The sequence below is a fragment of the Gekko japonicus genome, unplaced genomic scaffold (assembly GCF_001447785.1).
Source record: "Gekko japonicus isolate JY-2015 unplaced genomic scaffold, Gekko_japonicus_V1.1 scaffold3010, whole genome shotgun sequence".
In the NCBI taxonomy this organism is placed as follows: Eukaryota; Metazoa; Chordata; class Lepidosauria; order Squamata; family Gekkonidae; genus Gekko; species Gekko japonicus.
The window spans coordinates 71,386-92,582 of record NW_015169876.1 but is presented as its reverse complement, the minus strand read 5'-3'; the positions used below and the strand labels follow the sequence as shown (position 1 = coordinate 92,582).

The window sequence follows — 21,197 nt, the reverse complement described above, 5'->3', positions numbered from 1 at the left end:
CTTCTTCCAAAAGAACCTACATATAAATGCTGGTTCTGAAGGACTTGTTTTTGAAATGCATCCATTATGTCGCATGAGAACAGAGAGCCAGACAGTCTTTTGTTGACCTGGGGTGCATACCACCGTGTCCAAGATTGAGCCCTCAATCAAAGTGTTTTCTAGGCGAAGAGTATGAAGAAAAGCTGCAACTGGAAAAAGAGAAAAGAGCCGCAGATGAGAAATACAGATACAAGCGAAGGCAGATCAAGGAGCTCCAGGAAGATATCCAGGTAAAGAGGCTTCTGGTTTTAACTGGGTGTGACGGCGCTTGCCTAATCCATCTCCAGATTTAAACTTGGGGGGGAAACACTGTCGTCATCTCCACCCACTCCCTTTCTCTCTCTTTGAAGACGCTCTCCTGCTCAGACTAAGCAGGATTTGCTAAAGCCGTGGACGTGAGGAAAGAATAAATATCAAATGTTTTTTCCAGCGCTCATCCAACATTGTAGGCATTTAGATTTGGTTCTTATGAGTGTGGAGTCATTGTTCTCCACTCGTAGCGCTTTTCTTTTTTGGCACAACCTGAGTTTGAAAAGGAACAGGTTCCCCTTTTGACATGCAAAACAAATGCACACTTTAAATGAAGCTGAATATGTGACAACAGAAAGTATATTTTAAAAATGGAAATCTCGCGGTGCCGATCAGCTGTTAGGCTGATGGGGGCTCTTGTCTTACTCACAGGTGATCTGTTGGGGGACGGGAGGAGTGGAGGGGGGTGTCCAGACAGCATCCTGATTCTCCCCCAATAACTGCACAACCCTGTCATTGACTTCTGCTGTGTAGTTCTAATATTTGTTCTTCAGATCAAGACCACAATCGTATCACCCTGTCCTGGGGTTATCAATTCCAGGTTGGACAATTCCTGGAGATAATATTAGAGGTGGAGCCTGAGGAGGGTGGGGGTTGGAGAGGGAAGGGACGTCATGCGGTTACAGTGCCATAGAATCCACCTTCCAAAGCAGCTGTTTTCTCCAGGGAAACTCATCATCTTTGTCATCTGGAGGCCAGTTGTAACTCCAGGAGATCTCCAGGTCCCACCTAGAGGGCAACCCAACCCCGTACAGGGGGTCTGTATGCAAAGCAGAAGAGGGGATAGTAGAGATTGCATCAGTTTACACCTATCCCCTTAGTCCTGCAGGCTGGGTGTCACACTGTGGGTTTAAGAATCCATGCCTCTAATATACAGTCTGAACAGCACAGAGTTAGGAGTAGGCCCAAAATGTTTCACTTGATTGTGTACCCGGAGGCCCCAAGCAAGAACAACATTCCCTGGGTATACCCGACGGGGGCCTGATTGCTGTCTCTCACCCCACGTACTAAGAAATGCCTCCATGGATCTCGTTAATACTTTGTGTTTACATCCTGCACTGTTTTAAGAGGGCTTATAAACTGAGCAATCAAATAGATGGCTAATCTCTGTTTTGGGGAGGGAAAGCAGCACGGTTATAGCCCAGTCTCGTCCGATCTAGGAAGCTAAGCAGGGTCAGTACTTGGAAGGGAGACCATCAAGGAAGACTACACCAGTTTGGTGTAGTGGTTAAGTGCGCGGACTCTAATCTGGGATAACCGGGTTTGATTCCCCACTCCTCCACTTGCACCTGGCTGGAGGACCTTGGGCAAGCCGTAGTTCTGATAAGAGCTGTTCTTGAAAAAGAGCAGTTTCTGTCAAGAGCTCTCTCAGCCCTACCTACCTCACAGGGTGTCTGTGGTGGGGAGGGGAAGGGAAAGGAGTTTGTAAGCCACTCTGAGACACCTTTGGGTAGTGAAGGGCGGGGTATAAATCCAATCTCTTCTTCTTATTCTTCATTCTGCTTCTCATGTGCCTTGAATGCCCCTTGCAGGGGTAGCCATGTCAACTGCAACTCGATGGCTCTTTACACACACATAATTTCTGTTCTTATTCCTCTTAGGGGCATCAGGTTGTGGTTATTCTACCAACATGAAAATGACTACAGAAAAAACAAAAAAAATGTCTACTTGCTTTTTCTTGTTCACTTTATTTTATAAGCATATTTAAAAAGCGGTTTCAAACAAGCTTATATATGAACTTATTTTCCCAGGCCATGCAAAATACTCTGGATGACCTTTTAAAAGAGGAAGCTCTCTGCAAACAAAATATCAAGGAGAAAAATGAACTCATTTCACAACTGACCAAAGAAATAGAATCCCAGAAGCCTAAACTAGAGCGAGTCGTGAAACAGGTTGGTTGAAATTAATACAGAACAGGTTCAGTGTTATCTGAAACTACAGCCTTTCAGAATTAGTCACCACTGTGAGCTTCTGGTAAAGTATGTGCTATATAAGAATGTATTTACAGTGCTACCACAACATCTGTTCCTTTTTATTAAGCAAAGCCGTGTAACAATTTCACGCCTATAAAGGTTTCCCGATTATCCAGAGACCTCCGCTCACTAAAGAATACGGAGTCAGAAACAATGGAAGAACAAGATATCGATTTTCGTGAGCTGAAAGAGTTCGGCAAATCTATTGATAAAATGCTGCTTGATATTTCGAACGCAAATCCAGAGTTAAGCTCAGTCTTCCAGACGTATTTTGAACAGGTACCGCTTCTAGCCCACTCGATATTTCTCACCAACACTGGCTTGAGTCTAGCAAACTGCAAATGGAGTCGGGGCACCGAATGGATCCCCCTCCCCGTTCCCCATCAGCCTCCTGTGCTGTTCAGGAACTAGAGCAGGCTGTCCCCAACCTTTTAAAACCCGTGGGCATCTTCAGAACTCTGACACAGGGTGGTGGGCGCAACCACAGAACAGCTGCCATGGGAGGCAGACCCACGTACACAACCAGAGGAAGTCCAAGTGCAGGGGAGATGAGGGGGTAACAAAAATATACAGTGGGAAAGAGGAGCAAGAGAATAAAATCAATGCTGCGACGGCAGCGGCTGCCAAAGCAACATTATTTTAATTGGATTACCGGGTGGCCAGTGAGAAAACTCTGCTGGGGAAGAGGACCACCTGACCCGCACCATATGAAGACACTTGGAGCAAGGAAAGAGGCCTGCAAGCACCACAGCACCCATGGGCACCGTGTTGGGAACCCCTGAATTACAGTGAGAGGCAGCGAAGGGGGAAACAAGCTGAGACCAGTTCACAGGGGAGGGAGGGAGGGCCACTTTCCACTCTCTTATTTAGGCTTCCCTTGCCCTCACCAGCTCTTGGTGGGGATGCGGGAGAAAAGATCCATCCCATAAACACGATTCTCTTCACAGTTCCTCAGATCCAACCCAGTGAATTTATTTCCAAGATCTGCACGCACTGTCCAAAACCACATCCTACAGAATCAGTAGTTTTGTTCACTTCTGCTGGTGGCCTGCTGTATGCCTCAATTCTTATTTTATTTTTGTTTTTGTTTTTACTTTCAGGCTGACTTATCCTTCCCTCCAGTGTCTTGCCATCTTAGTGCTCACTCGTCCACTCACAGCTCATCGCCCTTGAGCATGTAAGTACTTGCACTGCGGAAGGTTTTTAACGAAATGTTTCTTACTGAACAGCACACTCAGCTCTGAGCCAGGGAGTACAGGCCCAGGTTATGCCTCACTGTTTTGGACAAGCCACGTGGCCAAAAGGAATGCCTGCAGAGACTCACATGTTTGGCAGGGAATTAAAAGACAGAGCCCATCGGTTTGTGGCAGAGGGCAGTCTGTAAACAGGCTGCTTCATTTCTGAGTCACAAAGCTACACTTGATACTCTAACTGGAGGAAGAGGCCCCATCTAGTTTTGGCCCTTTCCTCGGACTATAGAGCAGGGATCCCTAACCTTTTTGATCCCGTGGGCACATCTGGAATCCTGACATGGCGCACCAACAAAATGGCTGCTGCAGGAGGCGGACCCAGCCGCAAAATTATTGTCACAGCTTAACTTCAGTAGCACAGTATTGATGCTTGTGCTGTGGTGGCAGCTTTTGCCAAAAGCAACATTTTTAGAAAATGGCACAGTCAATCACAACTCCAGTAGTCAATCAGAAGCCTTGCTGGGCCAAAGCCGTACTTGGCCCTGTACACCCCCCCCCAAAAAAACCCCACTTGGTGGGCACCACGCCCACAGCCACCACATTGGGGACCTCTGCTATAGAGCTAGCTGGGCACTTCCATTCATGCCACTTGGATTTTCAGCTAGAAACACAATAGTTGAGGATGCCACTTAGATTTCCAGGGGGGGGGGCAGGTTCCATTGCTCAGTTCCACTGTTGTGGTATTCGGGGGGGAGGGGTTCCCTTCCATCAGGAGTACTATTTCAGCAGGCAGTTTGGGCTGCTGCAGGAGGAAGGAATCAGCAAAAATTGCTCTCCCCTGCCCCCACCTGTTGAAATCCAAGCAGGATCTAACCAGTGTTCCCTCTAAGCTGAGTTAGTGTGAGCTAGCTCAGAGTTTTTTAGCTTCCAGCTCACACATTTGTTGTTTTAGCTCAGGAAGGATGGCTCTAGAGCAAAGTAATTTATGCAGTAACCAAATTGCTCGCTCGCAACTTTAATGCCAGTAGCTCACAAAGTAGAATTTTTGCTCACAAGACTCCATAGTTTAGAGGGAGCATTGGATCTAACCCATTATAACAAAATCTTCAATTCGTGTTTTCTGGAAAGGGCTAATTTAGAAGGAATTTCTAGTTTGGTTTGTTTCTCTATTGCAACATAACCTTTCCCCGGGATCCCCAAATGTCAGGGTCACAGACTCACATACCTGTGGGGAGTACAAATCCCCAATGGAGGTTAAGTTTCAAACCAAAGAGCAGTCCAAAGGGGGAGTGTCGAAATTTGATCACAAAATTCACCCTAGTAGGATTTCATGATCATCCGATTATAAGAAGCCTTCTGAATCTAACTGGGGTGGGGGGAGGTTAAACTGAGCCATCTTTCCTTAACAAATTTTAGAGTTCCGTCATGTGAATATGGACTATATGGCTTTGTAGATGAGTACTTGAGAACAAATTAGAACAAACTTAGTGCTTCTCGTAGGAGAGCGATGGCACCCAGTCAGCCATGGGAGACCGTGTTGCATCATGATGGAAAGAGCAGGGCTTCTAAGGATATCCTGTCATTCCCCCCATTGCCTTTGGGTAGTCACTTTCTCTGTACTGCCACCACCCCACCCCCATGAAGAAACTGACTGTAATTTATCAGCATATACCCCCTAGGATTTTAAGAAATGTGTTCCGTATGTTCATGGGGTTGGCATGATATTTCAGAGGCTGATTGCAGGAAAAGTCATATTTTGAAGAGCCTGGAATCAGGACCCGAAGTTAGGACTGGGTTGTCTATTTAAACCAGGGGATTTGTCATGAGGGCCGGATCTGACATAAATGAGACTTTGTTGGGCCGGGCCATGTGTGTCATGAAATGTAATGCCAGGTAGCAGATATAAACTTTATAAAGGACACAAACACAAAGGTGTTTTTTTAAACTTAAAATAAAAACATGCTTAAAATATCTAACAGTGTCTGATAACCGACACCTCTTGCTCTGAATTATTGCACCAAGATGTCTGTGCTGTCGCAATCTTGAGTATGCTGTTCAGGTGTGCATCTGTAAGCTGCAAACCTATGATGATGCAGCAGCAGCAGAACTGGAAGAAGCAGAAGACAGCCACTTCCACTGCGGGCCTGATAGAAGCCCTCCAGGGTGCATGTTTGAGACCCCTGGTTTAAATGGTAGTTTTCCTCAATGTACTTTAAGACAACTGGGTTTTGTGGCATACTGAGATTGGTCTGACTTTCAGCTTCCTGATTATTGTTTGAATGGCTTCCCCCCCCCCTCTTTCTAGGTCCCCAAAGAGCTCCACCTCATCATCTAGTCAGCAACACCTTAAAGTTGTCTCTTTGACTTTACCCTCTGCGGCTGTGGTTTCTTCACGCCCTTCAACCCGAAGCAGCAGCTCCGGCACCTCTCGCAGCAGGACCTCAAAGTAGTGTTCAGGGCTGCCCAGTTATATAATGTTGAGAGAATAGGAGTTAGAGCATACACTTTACTTAGAAATGTCTCTATTCAACTGTATGAATATTTTAACATTTTATTTTCATATGTTCAGTAGGTGAAAGTTACTGTTAGGTTATGTTGAACAACCTAACTAAAAGTTTAATAAAAGTCTTCAGAAAGCTGAGGAACTAAGTTATTGCAGCTGCATAATAAAGCAATTTTTAAGACTCTTTATATGTTCAAATTAAGTATCTGTAAGACCCTGTCATTTGTTACCCTGATATTTTATAAATAATGGATGCATTCACGCAGCAAAATTTGAAGAGGAGAGGGAATGCATAAAAACAGAATTTCCACAGTTGGCTGTGTCCAAAGCCTGGCCTCTTGAGCCGTCTCCCGTCTCTCTTTAGCATGTTCCTCCAAGATTGAAGACTTCCTGGGTTAAAACCACAATTTATAACAGCTCTAAAACAGCAATTTATTCCTTATCTACAAACCACGATTTTAAGTCGGGATTAAACCACAGTTTAGAACACTGATGCATCACCAAGAAGAAACCCTGCCCTTTTAAAATATGTGCATCGCAACAAATTGCAGTCAGTCCTAAATCAGGAAGTCTTCAGTCTCAGCAAAGACCGTGAGGGGAGGAGCATGCAAGCCCGAGAACTTCCTGATTAATTGTTCGTGATATCCAAAGGCAGACAGTGAGCTTAACCATCTCAACAAACCCTGTTTCCCCCTCCCTCCTTCAACCCATTTTGACTTCCTATCCATCACTGACCTGTTAGTTCTATTAGCTAGTGTCTTTCACTGCACCAAAAGCATTAGAAACCTGCACAGAGCCTGGCGAGCAGTTGGAAGACTAATATTTTTTTTAAAAAAACAACAACAATGAATTAATCAGAGACATTGAAGAAAACTGGGAGAAGCAGTTCTGTTTTGAAAAGTTTACTAGTAAAACAAGCTATATACACCGATGGCACATTCATTAGAAACATTTCAAGTTTATGGGGTTATATTAACATTACAAAATAACAGTCATTGGTGCCCTTGGAAAAATTCCCTCTGTAAAGTGCAAATCAGATGCCAACTGGCACAGCTGGCAGGCTTTGTAACAGCTAAGAATTTTTAAGCCTTTCGTACCAGCACACCTTAGATCTTACAAGAGCACGAGAAATTTCAGTTTTCGAAGAGATATGATGAAGTCTTTGCATATTTATCCTTCTCTACATAAACAGACTGGAGAGGGGAGAACAAAAAAAAAATCCTACTTTTCTATGAACCGGTAGGGGCTCCAGTGATTACAGGGGTTGAACAAGATCCATCACTTGCACACGGCATTCACTTTTTTTCTTCTTCTTTTTTTTTTTTAAAGAAATTCATTGGTTTTTCTGCTTGCTTCCTTTCTCTCTCTCAAATTCCGCTATCTGGTTAAATATGTTGAGGAGATTCTGAGGCAGGTTTTTCCTACTGCCACTTCCTGATTGCTCTCTGCCGTTGAGGGCGGCTTCCTCGTCTCCCTCCTTGGCTTTGGCACAATCTCTTGCCCTGCTCTTAGGTTCTCTCTCTCTCTGACTCCACCCTAACTGGGGTCTGCTGTCGGCACTGTACTGACTGGACTCGTTTATCCAGCGGCTGGTGTATCGCTTGTAGTGTTCGGCTGACTTGGTGGAGTTATCGGACCCTGCCGGAGAAGCGCAATACTTGGTTTGGCTTGGGCTGTGCTTCCGATACGGGTCCTTCCTCCCCCCATCTTTGTCTGCCTTTCCCGAATAGTGCGTCTTGTTCTTCTCGTCGGACTTTCTGCGATAGGGACCGGCGCTATCCCTCCTGTCAAAGGGGACTCTGTCTACCTTACCCTGTTTTTCGGTTTTGCTACTGTTGGCCTGAGTCTTGGAGCTGCTATAGGAATCCCTGGAATCTTCCGACCTACCTCCGTAAGCTTCCTCATCCTCAGCAGAAGTCCTTGAGAGAGAGTGATACCGGCTCCTGTCTCTCGCTTCTGGCTTCTGATAAGCTAACCTGTCCTGCTTCTCCAGCAGTTTCTCCATTTCGTGCTTTTGATTAAGGAAGGAAGCCGAGGTATTCGCTGGGGGAGAATAGCAATCGTCTTTCCTACTCTGATTTAAGGAGCTCCTAGGTGTGTGTTTAGAGCTGCTGCGTGAGGATTCGGACCGGTTCCGACCCCTTTTCTTGTGCTTTTTGTGTCGGAAGAGGAGGAGGAGGAAGTGACTTCATCAGATGAAGAATCACAGGAGGAGGAGGAGGAAGTTGACCTCTTTCTTTTCTTCTTCAACCTAGAAGTTTTAATTAACCATGAGGCACTGCCAACAGTATCCAAAACTCAACAATCTGGGCAAAGCTCTGCAGTAGATTGCCAAGCTTTTGAACTTCTTAACCTTCAGCACAATTATGTAAAATAAAAAAGGCTCCTATTTAGGCACAGTGAAGGGATTCAAGCAGATTTTGCTCCAAACGTGTAATTATGTGAAGTGCAAGCCAGCTTTTATGTCTGGGTAAGTATATTTGGAAATTTGACTTAGATACCCTATTCCTGCTACACAGATTTGTCTGGGAAACAAAAGCTGCCGCGTACAGCTGCCCGTGCTAAAACAGTCTCATTTAAAATATACTATCTGACAACCCCACATCTCCGGGAGCAGCTTTGTCTTTTCAGGAGTCCGGCCTGAGTGTTCAGATTATAAACCAACAAGGCACCTTCCCCCATTATAATAGTTCAGACCAGTCCATAAAAACGTGCTGACTTTATTTAGCAATGGTTTTCTAGATTCCTGGATGCCATGGGCCAACTGAAGCCCTATGCGGTCTGGGACTGTCATATCTGCAGGACCGTCACTCCCCTTGTGTCCCCCCGGCGAGCCTTGCGCTCTTCTGAGCAGCATCTTCTAGTGGTCTCCGGCCCCAAAGACATCCGTGTAGCCTCGGCCAGGGCCTGGTGGAACTCTCTGCCAAGTGAGATCAGGGCCCTGCAGGGCTTGTGAAACAGAGCTGTTCCTCCAGGCCTTTCACGGAGGCAGCTGGTGTCCATTTACACTGGTCTCCCCTGCTTCACGCTGTCTAGGCATGTTATCAGTGATGTCCTGCACCCACTCCCCAACGCTTCGATCCATCTGGGCATACAGGTAGGTTCCCTAGGAGCTTCTGTTAACTGGTTATTTGCCATCTTGTGTGTTATGTTGTTGGGATTTTTAAGTTGGGAGTATCTGGAATTACTTTGTTTTTATTCTGTTGTCAGCCACCCTGAGCCCACTTGCAGGGGAGGGCAGGATAGAAAATTTAATAAAATAAATAAATAAGAGATGTACAGCCTCGAAAAACTCCCTTCCCGCTGCCCTTCATAGCTGGAGCCCTGCTCGCCCAGTATCTGAACTCCTTACATCCTCACTCCAGCTATAACCAAGTGCGGGAAATGGCTTTTGTTCACGTTCATCCCGCACTATTTTTGTCTCACCTCCACCCCCAATATTATCATCGTTTAGATCAGAACAGAAGCGGCACTTTTAAGGTTTAACCAATTTATAATGGTGTAGCTGTTGGTGGACTAATATCCACTAGGTGCCTTAAAGTGGGCCTTCAGCAGATATAGGAGGAGAAAATTTGTTAGTGGAGTCAAAAGACAACAAAGCTTCACTTTTGACCCCAGTGTTTGTTTTCCTCAATGTGTGTATACATCTGTCAATTAAGACACACTCCATGTATCTGGCAAAGTGGTTCTAGACCACAAAAGCCTATGCCTTTATAAGTCAGTTTGTCTTCAAGGTGTAACAAGAGTTTGTTGTTTTGCTTTAACAAATTATTATTATTATCATTAGCAGCAGCATCTATAGTCCACCTTTCTCACTGGCACTCAACTAGGGCTGCCAAGTCCCCCTGGGGGGCAGGGATTCGCCCACTGAAAGGGCCCCCAATCCACCAGTCTGGATCCAGCCGTCGGGGGGAAGCCCACCCCTGAAGTGGCCAGAGCAGGCCGACGTGCCCAGCGCGATGATGTCACCCAGAAGTGACATCATCACACTGGGCACGTCGCTGGGCGACGCTCTAGCAATCGCCCTGAAAACATTATGGTATCATAGAGTTTTTAGGGTGATTGCTAGAGCATCGCCCAGCAACATGCCCAGTGTGATGACGTCCCTTCTGGGTAACATTATTGCGGTGCGTGCATGCGAATCTCCGGGATCGGGTACCCCTCACTATGCCAGGTAAGAGACTTGACAACCCTACACTCAACAGAGAGTACAAGCACTGCTTCCCTTCTGGAATTTGTAATTTAGACTGTTACCCCTTGTGGGGCCAGGGACCCAACTTACTGTGCTTATGAAACTCTAAAGCACCATACACGCAGATGGCTCTATATAAACAGTGGCACTACCACCTTCTTCCCTACTGAAGGCTATGGACACAAGACTCAAGAATAGGCCCAGTATTGCTGAATGAATTCCTTAAATTTATATGCCACAGGATGGACCCAAGGATCACACCGTAATCTGCTTCCTGCTGATGCTTCCTGTCTTTCAAGCTGTAGATCTGATTTTTATCTGGTATGAATCGGAGACTCTCCCTCTGTAGTTGTCATCAGTAGTGATCTTGAAAAGCCCAACATTCTGACTGAACCCTAACATGATCTTATAAATAGTGATTCCGATTAAGACTCAGTTGCCCTACAGGTGCAAACTTTTAAAAAACATAACTGATGGTAGCTAAGGCATTCCAGTCTGCTGAAACATGGAATTCCTGTTTGCTGGTTTACTATATTTATTTATATTTTATTTATAGATTTGGTTTATAGCCCTCCCTCCCCGCAATGCAGACTTTCTAGCATCACTGGATACCCCTGTATCCAAGTAAAAATACGACCGGTATTAGACTTGATGGGAAAAAACTAGATGAGGGTTTATTTACCAATTTTTAAAAATCTTGGAAGAGGTATGGTGTCCCCAAACGGGGGCACATACAAACTTGGGTCCCCGTGCCCTGGCTCCTTCACATAATTACAGGCAATGGTTTGTTACACTTGAACCATGCCACAGCAAAAGGTGCCTATTTCGAGCAAGCTTTGGAAGAGGCAACTCAGCTTACGATGGAACCAGAAGGCCGTTCCTCAGAATCGGGCTCCGGTCGTGAAATATCGTGCTTCACTGCGGATACCTTTTAAAGGCAGTTTATAAATAACCTCTAAGGAAAGCTACGAAAAATAAACATTAGCGAACATTTCTAAGAAGGCAACCAATGTGAATTGCCTGCTATACTTACAGTACAAGACAGCTTACTGGCATGCAGAGCGATGGTCTGAAAGACGCTTGGGAAGGCTCAAGTAAAGAAGGGGCACACAGAACAGAAACGGGGGTTACCTTTTTTCTTCTTTTAAGAGCTTACGCAGTTTTTCCACACTTGTCTCTATTTTCTTCTCTTTCTGCCTCTCTTCTTTAGCAGCTTGTTTCTCCCTCATTTCCAAAGATTTCTTTTTTGAATTCCAACATCAGAAATATCGCATTAACAAGCCACAGTGTTAACGCCCCGCAATTTTGCCAAAATTCCACCCCCACCCCACAAGGCGCACAGTTTCCACCAACCCCCCAAGGGCATCATATCCAAAAGTGATGTTCGAGACAAAATGGGCAGACATAAATGGAGGGCAAAGCATTGAGATGAGGAAGAACGGCGTTAAGGGTCGCACGTCCCGTGTACAACCCCACGTTTTAGAAGAAAGCAATAAAGACCGAGAGGCCATAGCCCGATGTAATGACGTCAGCAGCCCAGAGGACATGGATGGAAGATTCTTGGGGGGGGGGGGGGGAGAGAGAGCATCGAAAAATAGTTGCCCCGTGTCAAATAATAAGCCAAGCAGAGGAGGGGGGAATCAAGGAAAGCACCGTTATTGGAAATTTATGCATTTAAAACGCAATCCAAATCAAAATAGAATTGGAAGGGGGCCATGTATGAATACAAACCATTTGGCAACCGTACCACAAGCCCAGTTTGATGCGGGGTTTACACACGTAAATCATATTCCAGTGGGTTGTTGGTGATGAGCAGCACACCAGAGGGTCAGACACAGCAGCAACAGTTCCAGTTCAGAGGAAAAGGCATCGGAGAAAAACATACCATCAGTATTACGGGGAAACAGCCTGGCCCTTTCAGCTGTAACTCAAGGCAACTTTGCAGCGGGCCTGTTCACGCTCTTCCAACAGCTGGTGAATGTGCCAAAAGGGGGGCGCCGTATCTATTTTTAACAAGACGCTCCAGGATGCTTTCTGCTGGCAATGTTATGTGGAAATGTGTCGGTAAAAATAGATGCGGTATCCCACTTAGCGTGGCGCACAGTCACAGCGCAGTAAGTGGTGGGGGACAATACAGGCACGTACAAAGTGACCCTTAATGTCTTTCAAACATGCATGCCATAAATAAATATAACAAAGAAACCTGGTTTAGCAAAACTTGAAGGCATGTTAACGAATCATGGGGGTCAAGAATCTTTTGGGGGGGACGGTGTCAGATTCGCTTGCTGACCGCCCAGTCAGAAACTGAGCAGGGAATTTTGACTTCCTAGTTCTAAGAGTAACACAGGATCTCCAGTCTATAATAACTCGGTCGTAACAGAACGAAGGCCTTCTTTTCCAGCATTTTTTTTTTCTGTTTCTGTTGGAACAGAAGACTTTCTATGCCAACTGTTGTCAGACTTTTGCAACACCCTCACTTGGAAGCAAATTCCAACGCCTTCAAATGAAACTTATCCCTAAATAAATGGGCTCTTGAACAGCCACGCTTTATAGTTCCCATAACAATCCACAATAGGTGGGCCATACCATACAAGAGAACCGCAGATTCTACCCGAGTTGCCCATCTTGAATTCAACCATCAGGACTGTTAAATTGTTCAACTTCTTTTCCCACATCCCTCTGAGTAAATCTTGCCCCCGACCAGCAGCAATTATCTGATAGTCCTAAGCAGAGGGACGTTTCCCATAACTGGTGCATGCACAGGACTGACTGGGAGAGAACATGCCAAACACCCAATACATGGTTGCCTCTTAATGTACTCTTTTCTAGCGTTGTCTGCCACAATCCAGCGAGAGAAAGTAAAGTATCACCTGCATCTGCTTACGAAGCTTCAGCAAGGCATCCTCAGCTTCTTGAAACGCCTCATCTATGCTTAAAGCCTTTTTGTAGTAACTCTCCGCATTCAGCAGCTTATCTTCCTCCTCCAACCTGGCAAAACAAATTTTTATGGCACGTATAAACATTCTCGCTCCACAGTTAAACTCCTGCAGAACACTTGAGATAGACTCCTCTTAATAAAATTTTAGCGTCTTTGTCTATGGAAGGGGAAACGTCATTTGTGAGATGGGCTCCTTGTTTCAGTAGGCTTCTGATTACGAGACTCAAAACATCTTCCTCCACTAAGCACGACTCCAGTAGGGAGCAAAGCGCCTCGGTGCACCTGCATTCTGCAGCAGAGGACAGAGTCAGCGCTGAGAGGCGAGACCATTCCCAGTGTGACCCTCGTCTCAGGCTGCGTTAGAAGGGAGACGCGTGCTGGACAAATGCTCCCCGGCTGACACAGTTGAGGACAATAGCCCCGCTGTGATGGCGCACCCCTCGGCTGTGTGAGTTTTCAGCTGAACCACAAGCTCCACTGCCAGGCTTGCCAGGCGCCTGGCTTGAGGCGGCAAAATCTCGGCAATTTTGGCTGCTGCCTGCCGATGCTCAGCTGGTCGGCAACAGGAAACAGGTCAGCCAAACCGGGGGGGGGGGCGCCAGGGGGAGCAATCATTATTGTTGTGCAATGACATCACAGCTGGTGCAGCCTGGAAGCGCGAGTGTGACACCCTAGCATGCGCCCAAAGAGGATCTGAGTGAGTGCTGCAGCGTCGCCCCTGCACAATGCTCTGGCAATCCTTCTCCACCCCCACCCTCCTGGTGGCAACCCTGTCCCACTGCACTGAAAGGAGCAAAGCATGTCAGCATTTTGGATTGGGAGGCCGGGGGGGGGGGGGAGAGAAGAGTCAGCATACAGATCTCACACCTGGACATCCATCACACTGGAGAGAGAATCAAGGGACCACTTCCTCTATTCTGACACCCATGAATTCCCCTCTGCACCCCACCCGCCTTCCTTTACACTGCATTATAGCAGCTGCGTGCAAAGAACCCTGTGGCTCTGGGCAAACAATTTACTGGTCCAATTCTCCTTTGGTAGGGAGTTCCAATTAACACCCGGCTTTCTGACTGGGCCAGGAAGAGCTCCCTCCTTTCTGAGGTTCTCCTGGAAACACGGAGTTGCAAGCCTTTGCCACCACTTTGCCAAGCCCATTTCTAAATACCAGTTGTGGGAAAGGTGATCGGTCTCCAAAGGGGGTGGGGGTGGAGAGAGATGTCTGAAAGTGTTCTAGAATCACAGAATCAGAGTTGGAAGGAACCTCCAGGGTCATCTAGCCCAAACCCCCCGCACAATGCAGGAAATTCACAAATACCTCCCCCTCTACACCCACAGTGACTGCTGCTCCAACGCCCAGAAGATGACAAAAAACCTCCAGGATCGCTTCCTGACCCCAAATTGGCAATCAGCATTTCCCTGGGCATGTCAAAAAGGGCCATGAGAACTAAGCACTGATGCAACCCTTCCTGCCCTCCCTCTCATGAACTGCCTAAGTTCACAGAATCTGCATTGCTGTCAGATGGCCATCTAGCCTCTGTCTCAAAACTTCCAAAGAAGGAGAGCCCACCACTTTCCGAGGAAGCCTGGTCCACTGAGGAACCTCTGACTGTCAGAACGTTCTTCCTAAGGATTAGTGGGAAAACTCTTCTGATTTAATTTCAACCCACTAGTTCTGGTACGACCTTCTAAGTAGTAAGTGGCAAGAAACAGTGCTTTACTTTTACTTCCTGCATTCTGTAGTCTCAGACTTCCCCACCAGCTTGTTTGTGCATGCAGGAAATAAAAGTTTTTAAACACAGCCTTTCATTTCAGAGAGGCTTTCTGGATTATTTCCCCTCATGCAGCAGTCGCACAAGCCGTTCTACCAACTGAGGGAGGAAAGGGGAGGCAGAATCCTTTTTTTTAAGAGAGAGAGAGAGAGAGAGAGAGAGAGACAGAGAGAGACTGAGAGAGAGACTGAGAGAGAAAGAGAGAGAGAGAGAGAGAGACTGAGAGACTGAGTCAGTGAGTTCAGGGAGAGAACTACTGGTTAACCCAGGACAGGCTATCGATATATTTTAAAATCTCGGCAGCGGCAGAGCCTACTAAAGGGGTATCTTAGGTGTCAGAGCAGCCAAGTTAACCCACATAAATTGTCCCATGCACACATTCAAGAGAATACAGGAAAAACAGGTAACCACAACAATTGCAAGCAATGTTCCCTCTAAGCTGTGGAGGCCTGTGAGCAAAAATTCTAATTCACGAGCTACTGGCATTAAAATTGTGAGCGAACAATTTGGCTACTGCATAAATTAGATTGCTCTGGAGCCCTCCTCCCTGAGCTAAGGCAAAAATCTGTGAGCTGGAGGCTAAAAAACTGTGAGCTAGCTCACACTCACTCAGCTTAGAGGGAACAGTGATTGCAAGTTACAACTACAACCGTCGTTTCTTGAGTCACAGCAATGGCCACAACACAGGGCCGTGGGTATTTCTGGCTTGCAGGCGCTTCCTCCACGTAAAAGCTGTCTAATGTAAACCGGAGGACGCGGGAGAACGGCAAACCAATCAGAGCCAGACACGTGAAATGGCCCTGGGGCAAATGGCAAAGACCACAGGATTCTACGCAGGCCAGAAACCCAAGCAGGGATGAGGACAGCAAGGTCTCACTACACCTATAGGAATCCAACATCCCACACAGTTAAAAACACACAGAAGAGATCTGAAATAAAAAAATGAGGACGGAGAGAAAAAGGAGAGATGCAAAAGAGGTAGAAGTTAAAAGGCAGCAGGGTGGGGTTTTTTTAAAAAAAAGTCCACACACTCCCATTGGGTGTGACGACAGCTAACAGGAAGTTTGGCTTAGAGATTTCCTAGGGGGGGTACCTTCAGGTGCAAGGGAAACACGGTGGGCGGCCACTACCTCCACCTCTCACTCCTCAAGGGGCAGGTCGCCACAGAGGTCATTTCCCTCCAGGCCTTTGGGGTCAACCTGCGGGGAGTGGAAGAATCCCTAAGGGGGATCCAACCTGAAATCCCACTGTGGACAAAGAACATAAGTATGTGTATATAACTGATCATCTCCATGAGAGGGACCAAAGAAAAAGGTGGCAGCGAGATCGAGAGGCAGGTGAGGCGCATTCTCCTTCACATCTGGCTCGCTGGATTTGGCTTCTGCAGAGACCCTACCACTGGAAGAAGCTGCTCGGCAGCCTCTCACGGAGGACCCATTCATGCGTTGACTCGCTGCGTGGGGAGTGAGAACAGACACGAGCGTGCTGGCTCCACCACCCCCCCTGCCCCCCCCCATCCATGGAACTGCTGAGTCATCTGCACAGTGCGAATGCACGGAGGAAATGCCCGCATGCCTGCCCCGTTGTCAGCAACGTTCGGAAAACAGCATCGCTGGTCCCGGGGAGAGAGGGTAAGGGCAGACACGTCTTCCATGCATTCGCACTGTACAGATGATTCAGCCGTCATGTGGAGATGCGGGGCAGCATCCATGAACTTGTGCCTACTCTTCCTCCCCATGGAGTGAGTCAATGTGCGGACGGGTTGGCTGCACAAGGCTCTTACCCTTTAGGCATCCAAACGGGTGGGGGTGTAAAGTCGTCAAGCTGTTGCCGACTTCTGGCAACCCTGTAAGCTTTTCAGGGCAAGAGACATTAGGTGGTGGTTTGCCCTGCCTCTGCGTAGCAAACCCTGGACTTCCTTGGTGGTCTCTTGTCTATAGTTGACTGCTCCAATTTAACCCATAGTCTTTCCCTCACAACCGAGTCAAAGGCCGCTTTCAGATCGATAAATGCAGCGTATAGGACTCCCTTATGATTATGTGTATATTTTTGTACTAAATAATCAAGGACCAAACAGTAATCCAAGGTAGAACGGCTTTTTATAAACCCCCCCTGTTCAAGTTCAAGTATTTTTTCCCGTTCTAACCAACTACATAGTTTCAAACACAAATGTTTGGTGTAAAGTTTGCATATAATGTTAATCAAACTAATGGGTCTATAATTATTGGGATCCGCTCTGTTGTTTTTCTTAAATATCGGAATTATTATAGCCAACCCCCATTCCTCTGGGATTCGTCCTATCAGATCAATATATGTAAAGAGGTTGGCCAAAATCGGGGTCTACCAGGTTGAATTAGCTTTCAATAGCTCTGGTTTAATATAATCACTACCAGGGGCTTTTCCACTTTTGAGATTTTTAATATAAAATTCCACCTCCTTAGTTGACACTGGATCCCAGGTTGGATAATTGCTCAACTCTCTCAATGTGTCACTCTCTCAATTGGGGGGGGGGGGGGATTCCCCATTCCCTCCTTTGAATAATTCTTCATAATGATTTCCCCAAATTCTTGGTGGTCTCTGATCTAAATACTAACCAGGGCCTACCCTGATTATCTTTTGAGATCTGAGGAGACTGGTCCAGCCTGTGCCATCCAAACTATAAATTGAAAGAAAGAAAGAATGAATGAATAAATACTCCCCCCCCACACACACACACACTCACAAATGTTCTGGTTAAGAATGAAAAATGCAAAGCTACACTTACTGGCCTCCCCGTTCAACCAGCGTTTGACAGAGATATTTCCGTGCGTTTCTGTGCGTGGGACAGTTTTCTAAAGCAATTTCAAAATCATCAATTGCCTTATTTAGGCTTCCTTTTGTTGCATATCTAGAAAAAAAGGGAAATCATGAGGTGAGAACAAGTATTTTACACGTCCCCAGGACATAAAATAAATAAATGGCACCCTTCTAGTTGTAAACCAGACACCTACAGCGCCCCGCGGGCTACTAAGGCTTCAACGTTTTGTGCATCTATCTCCAAGGCCTTGTTGTATTCGTTCATGGCATCCACGTGACGGCCCTCTTTAAAATAATCAACACCAATCTTTACGCTGAAAAAAAAAATACAGAGAAAAATGATACATACCACAACTTTGTAAGGCTTCCATTACAATTCACATGAATCTATTCTCAGATAAAAAAACAGTACACATAGCAAGAGCTACAAGTTCAATGATAACTGACTACACATCCATTTACTGAAGCTGGTAATAACTAGGGATGGGCACGTTCCGGGAAAATGAAAGTTCGCCCATTTGTGAGGTCCCATGAACCTTCACAAACCTTCCCGTTTACCAAACCGCTTCGGTTCGTGAGGTTCAGGGGAAGACCTGAGATCTTCCTTCTTTCTGCAGGGGGCAGCTCCCCAAGGCTAGCAGAATGGAAGGGGAGGGGAGAGGTCTTGCAAAAGCCTTTTAAAGGGAATGCTTGGAAGAACAAAAGGGATCACTGAAATGGCTTTCATTGTGTTCCCTCTAAGCTGAGTTAGTGTGAGCTAGCTCGCAGCTTTTTAGCCTCCGGCGCACACATTTTTTTGTCTTAGCTCAGGAAGGACGGCTCCGGAGCAAGCTAATTTATGCAGCAGCCAAATCGCTTGCTCACAATTTTAATGCCAGTGGCTCACAAAGTCAAATTTTTGCTCACAAGACTCCACAGCTTAGAGGGAGCATTGCCATCTATTTCAAACAAACAGCTGATGAGCACACCAGCTTGTATTATTGGGTAATGCTTTTAATACTCTATGCCAATAAAAGGTATTTGAATTTGAACCCCATGAACCTCCGAAACCACATTGCGGGGCGTGGATAGGGAACCTCCAGTTCACAAACCGGTGATGCCTGTCAGGAATTTAGGTTTGTGATGAGGTTTATGCCCATCCCTAGTAGTAACATCCCAAGTTTCTTCAGCTCCCAAATCCATCTCCAGTGCTTGTCTATCACCCTCGCATATTATGGCCAGAATTCCTTAACATCAGAGTCTGAAAAAACGGGGGGTGAGGGGTGATTCAAGTCACAGGGTTAGATCCCATCAAAAAGGTTTGTGCACTCAAGGGTGCGGTGCCGATTCTCCTCTCTTGCAGTAGCCCCGCCCCACCCTGGGGCAGCATTTCAGAGGCATCTGGAGCTGTTGGGCGGGTGAGTCATGTTTCCATGCACGGAAATTTTAGATGGGATCCAATCCTTAGGAAGTTAAGAAGAGAACACTAGGAAAGTATGTTCTAGTATTGCGAACTAGGCGCAAGTGCCATCAGCTAAGTACCAAGTACCATCAACTTTTAAGAATACTGGACTGTTCTCTCTGTTCCGGATCAACCATATCAGCCCCAAGCAGGTCTTTCTCTCTCAAATTACGGTTAGAGTTTCCAGCTGCTCCATTCAACACACATTTAGTAGGAAGAAAAATGACAGCTCTGCTCTTCCCAACCTTACATAAACATTTCACAAGAACAGTAAAGTGTAGATACCATTTTAAGGCCCATGAGGCGGACTGCCTTTTTCTCAATGCAGGGGCAAAATCCTCTTCATTGAAATTTTTGCTGAGGAGAAAAAAAATAACCAAGAAACACGTCAAGATGATTGGATTTGACGCAAAGCAGGCAGGTGGGGTAAGGTGCACAAGAATGTGGGGAGGGGGCTTGTCAGCACAGAGCCAGGGGCAGTGGGCTCCACTTCAGGGTATGCTGAGGCATGGCCTCGGCTGCCCTCACCTGTGCATTCTGTTTTTGTTAAGAGAACTATGTCCCCAACCTCCCATTTCAGACGTCCGGCCTAGCTCGGCAGTGAGCCAGCCAAAATGCAAGCTCTTCAGTTTAAGTGGGCTGTCGGTCAGAGAGATAACCAAGTGTGAACGAGGTCTGTTAGTTGAGGCAGCTCAGATAACACAGTAACAAAGATCAGGAAGAGAAGTGTTTTCCCGCTCAAGACCCTTGTTTCTAGAGGTAAATCAGTGCTCCCTCTAAGCTGAGTTCGTGTGAGCTAGCTCACAGGTTTTTAGCCTCCGGCTCACACATTTTTGTCTTGGCTCAGGAAGGATGGCTCCAGAACAAACTAACTGAGGCAGTAACCCAATGGCTCGCTCACAACTTTTAATGCGGTAGCTCACAAAGTAGAATTTTTGCTCACAAGACTCCACAGCTTAGAGGGAGCACTGGAGGTAACGGGAACCACTCCCCCCCCGTTAGTCGACAGTCACACAGATAAAATAAGCCTGATCAAAGCCATAAGAGAAGACAGGGATGATTTCCGCGCTTACCTTTGGAGTCTTCTCATTAAGGACGGTGGGCTGGATTCGCTCAGTCCTAGTTTGCCTACCAGAAACTCAACCACTGCTGGGTTGGCGAAGCCCAAGGAGTGATGCAGAACCTTTTCGTACGTTTCCAAACCACTGGATATTTCAACACTCCTCCTGGAGGGGGGGCAGACGACAATTATGAATAATCTCCTCTCAGCTTCCATTCTAATACTTTCTCCGTTGTATCAAGGAAAGCAAGAGGGGATAAATGACATGAAGAGGTTCTTCGATAAAGCAGCCACAAGACATCTGCCCAGCTTCAAGTCACTGTATTCCAGGTGCTGGTCGAGAGAGAAAGCTGTTTCTTTCTACTCCTTTCCACTTGCCACTTCTAGACTAATCTCTCGTTTCCCACACTTTGACACTACAGCCTCCTTTATCTTCTCACCATTACTCTTTTAGATCGTGTTGCTTCCGGCATCTGCTCTTAACCAATATCTTCCAGAAATGCCTGCTCCAGAGACCTCAATAATTAAGTAATCCCTGCACCGCAAAAGAGTAGTGCTTTATTGCAGAAGGAATAAAGTATACCGTGACGCATATTGTTATGGACAGAAAGCAAGCTAATTAAAGCAGAATTTTTACTGCATCGTCTGTACCTTGTAATCAGTGTTCGCTCTAAGCTGAGTTAGTGTGAGCTAGCTCACAGTTTTTTATCCTCCGACTCACACATTTTTGTCTTAGCTCAGGAAGGATAGCTCCAGAGCAAACTAATTTATGCAGTAGCCAAGTTGCTTGCTCACAACTGTCAGTAGCTCACAAAGTAGAGTTTTTGCTCACAAGACTTCACAGCTTAGAGGGAACATTGCTTGTAATCCACTTTTTATGTTGCTTACAGCATATAGCATACCTTGCCTTAGATAGAAGACAAGGTTTTTCTACTCCACTTTTCTCTCCCTTAAGGAGTCTCAAAGCAGCTTACAATTGCCTTTCCC

General features: G+C 46.3%; 2 protein-coding genes across 2 annotated transcripts in view; one reads left to right on the top strand and one right to left on the bottom strand.

Annotated features, from left to right (window-relative positions):
* The window catches only part of CCDC39 (coiled-coil domain containing 39), a 43,153-nt gene extending 37,148 nt beyond the window's left edge, over positions 1–6,005 (top strand). Inside the window, exons 16-20 of the mRNA XM_015417453.1 lie at positions 163–269; positions 2,100–2,240; positions 2,421–2,600; positions 3,422–3,498; positions 5,817–6,005. Of these exons, the coding sequence (XP_015272939.1) occupies positions 163–269; positions 2,100–2,240; positions 2,421–2,600; positions 3,422–3,498; positions 5,817–5,961 (650 nt within the window). The 3' untranslated portion in view covers positions 5,962–6,005. The remainder of the gene's footprint in view (positions 1–162; positions 270–2,099; positions 2,241–2,420; positions 2,601–3,421; positions 3,499–5,816) is intronic.
* Positions 6,006–6,952: 947 nt separating this feature from the next.
* TTC14 (tetratricopeptide repeat domain 14) overlaps positions 6,953–21,197 on the bottom strand; it is a 32,999-nt gene continuing 18,754 nt past the window's right edge. The window contains 8 exon segments of the mRNA XM_015417454.1: positions 6,953–8,177; positions 8,180–8,265; positions 11,338–11,447; positions 13,077–13,194; positions 17,678–17,800; positions 17,904–18,023; positions 19,436–19,507; positions 20,224–20,376. Coding sequence (XP_015272940.1) covers positions 7,348–8,177; positions 8,180–8,265; positions 11,338–11,447; positions 13,077–13,194; positions 17,678–17,800; positions 17,904–18,023; positions 19,436–19,507; positions 20,224–20,376 — 1,612 coding nt within the window. The 3' untranslated portion in view covers positions 6,953–7,347.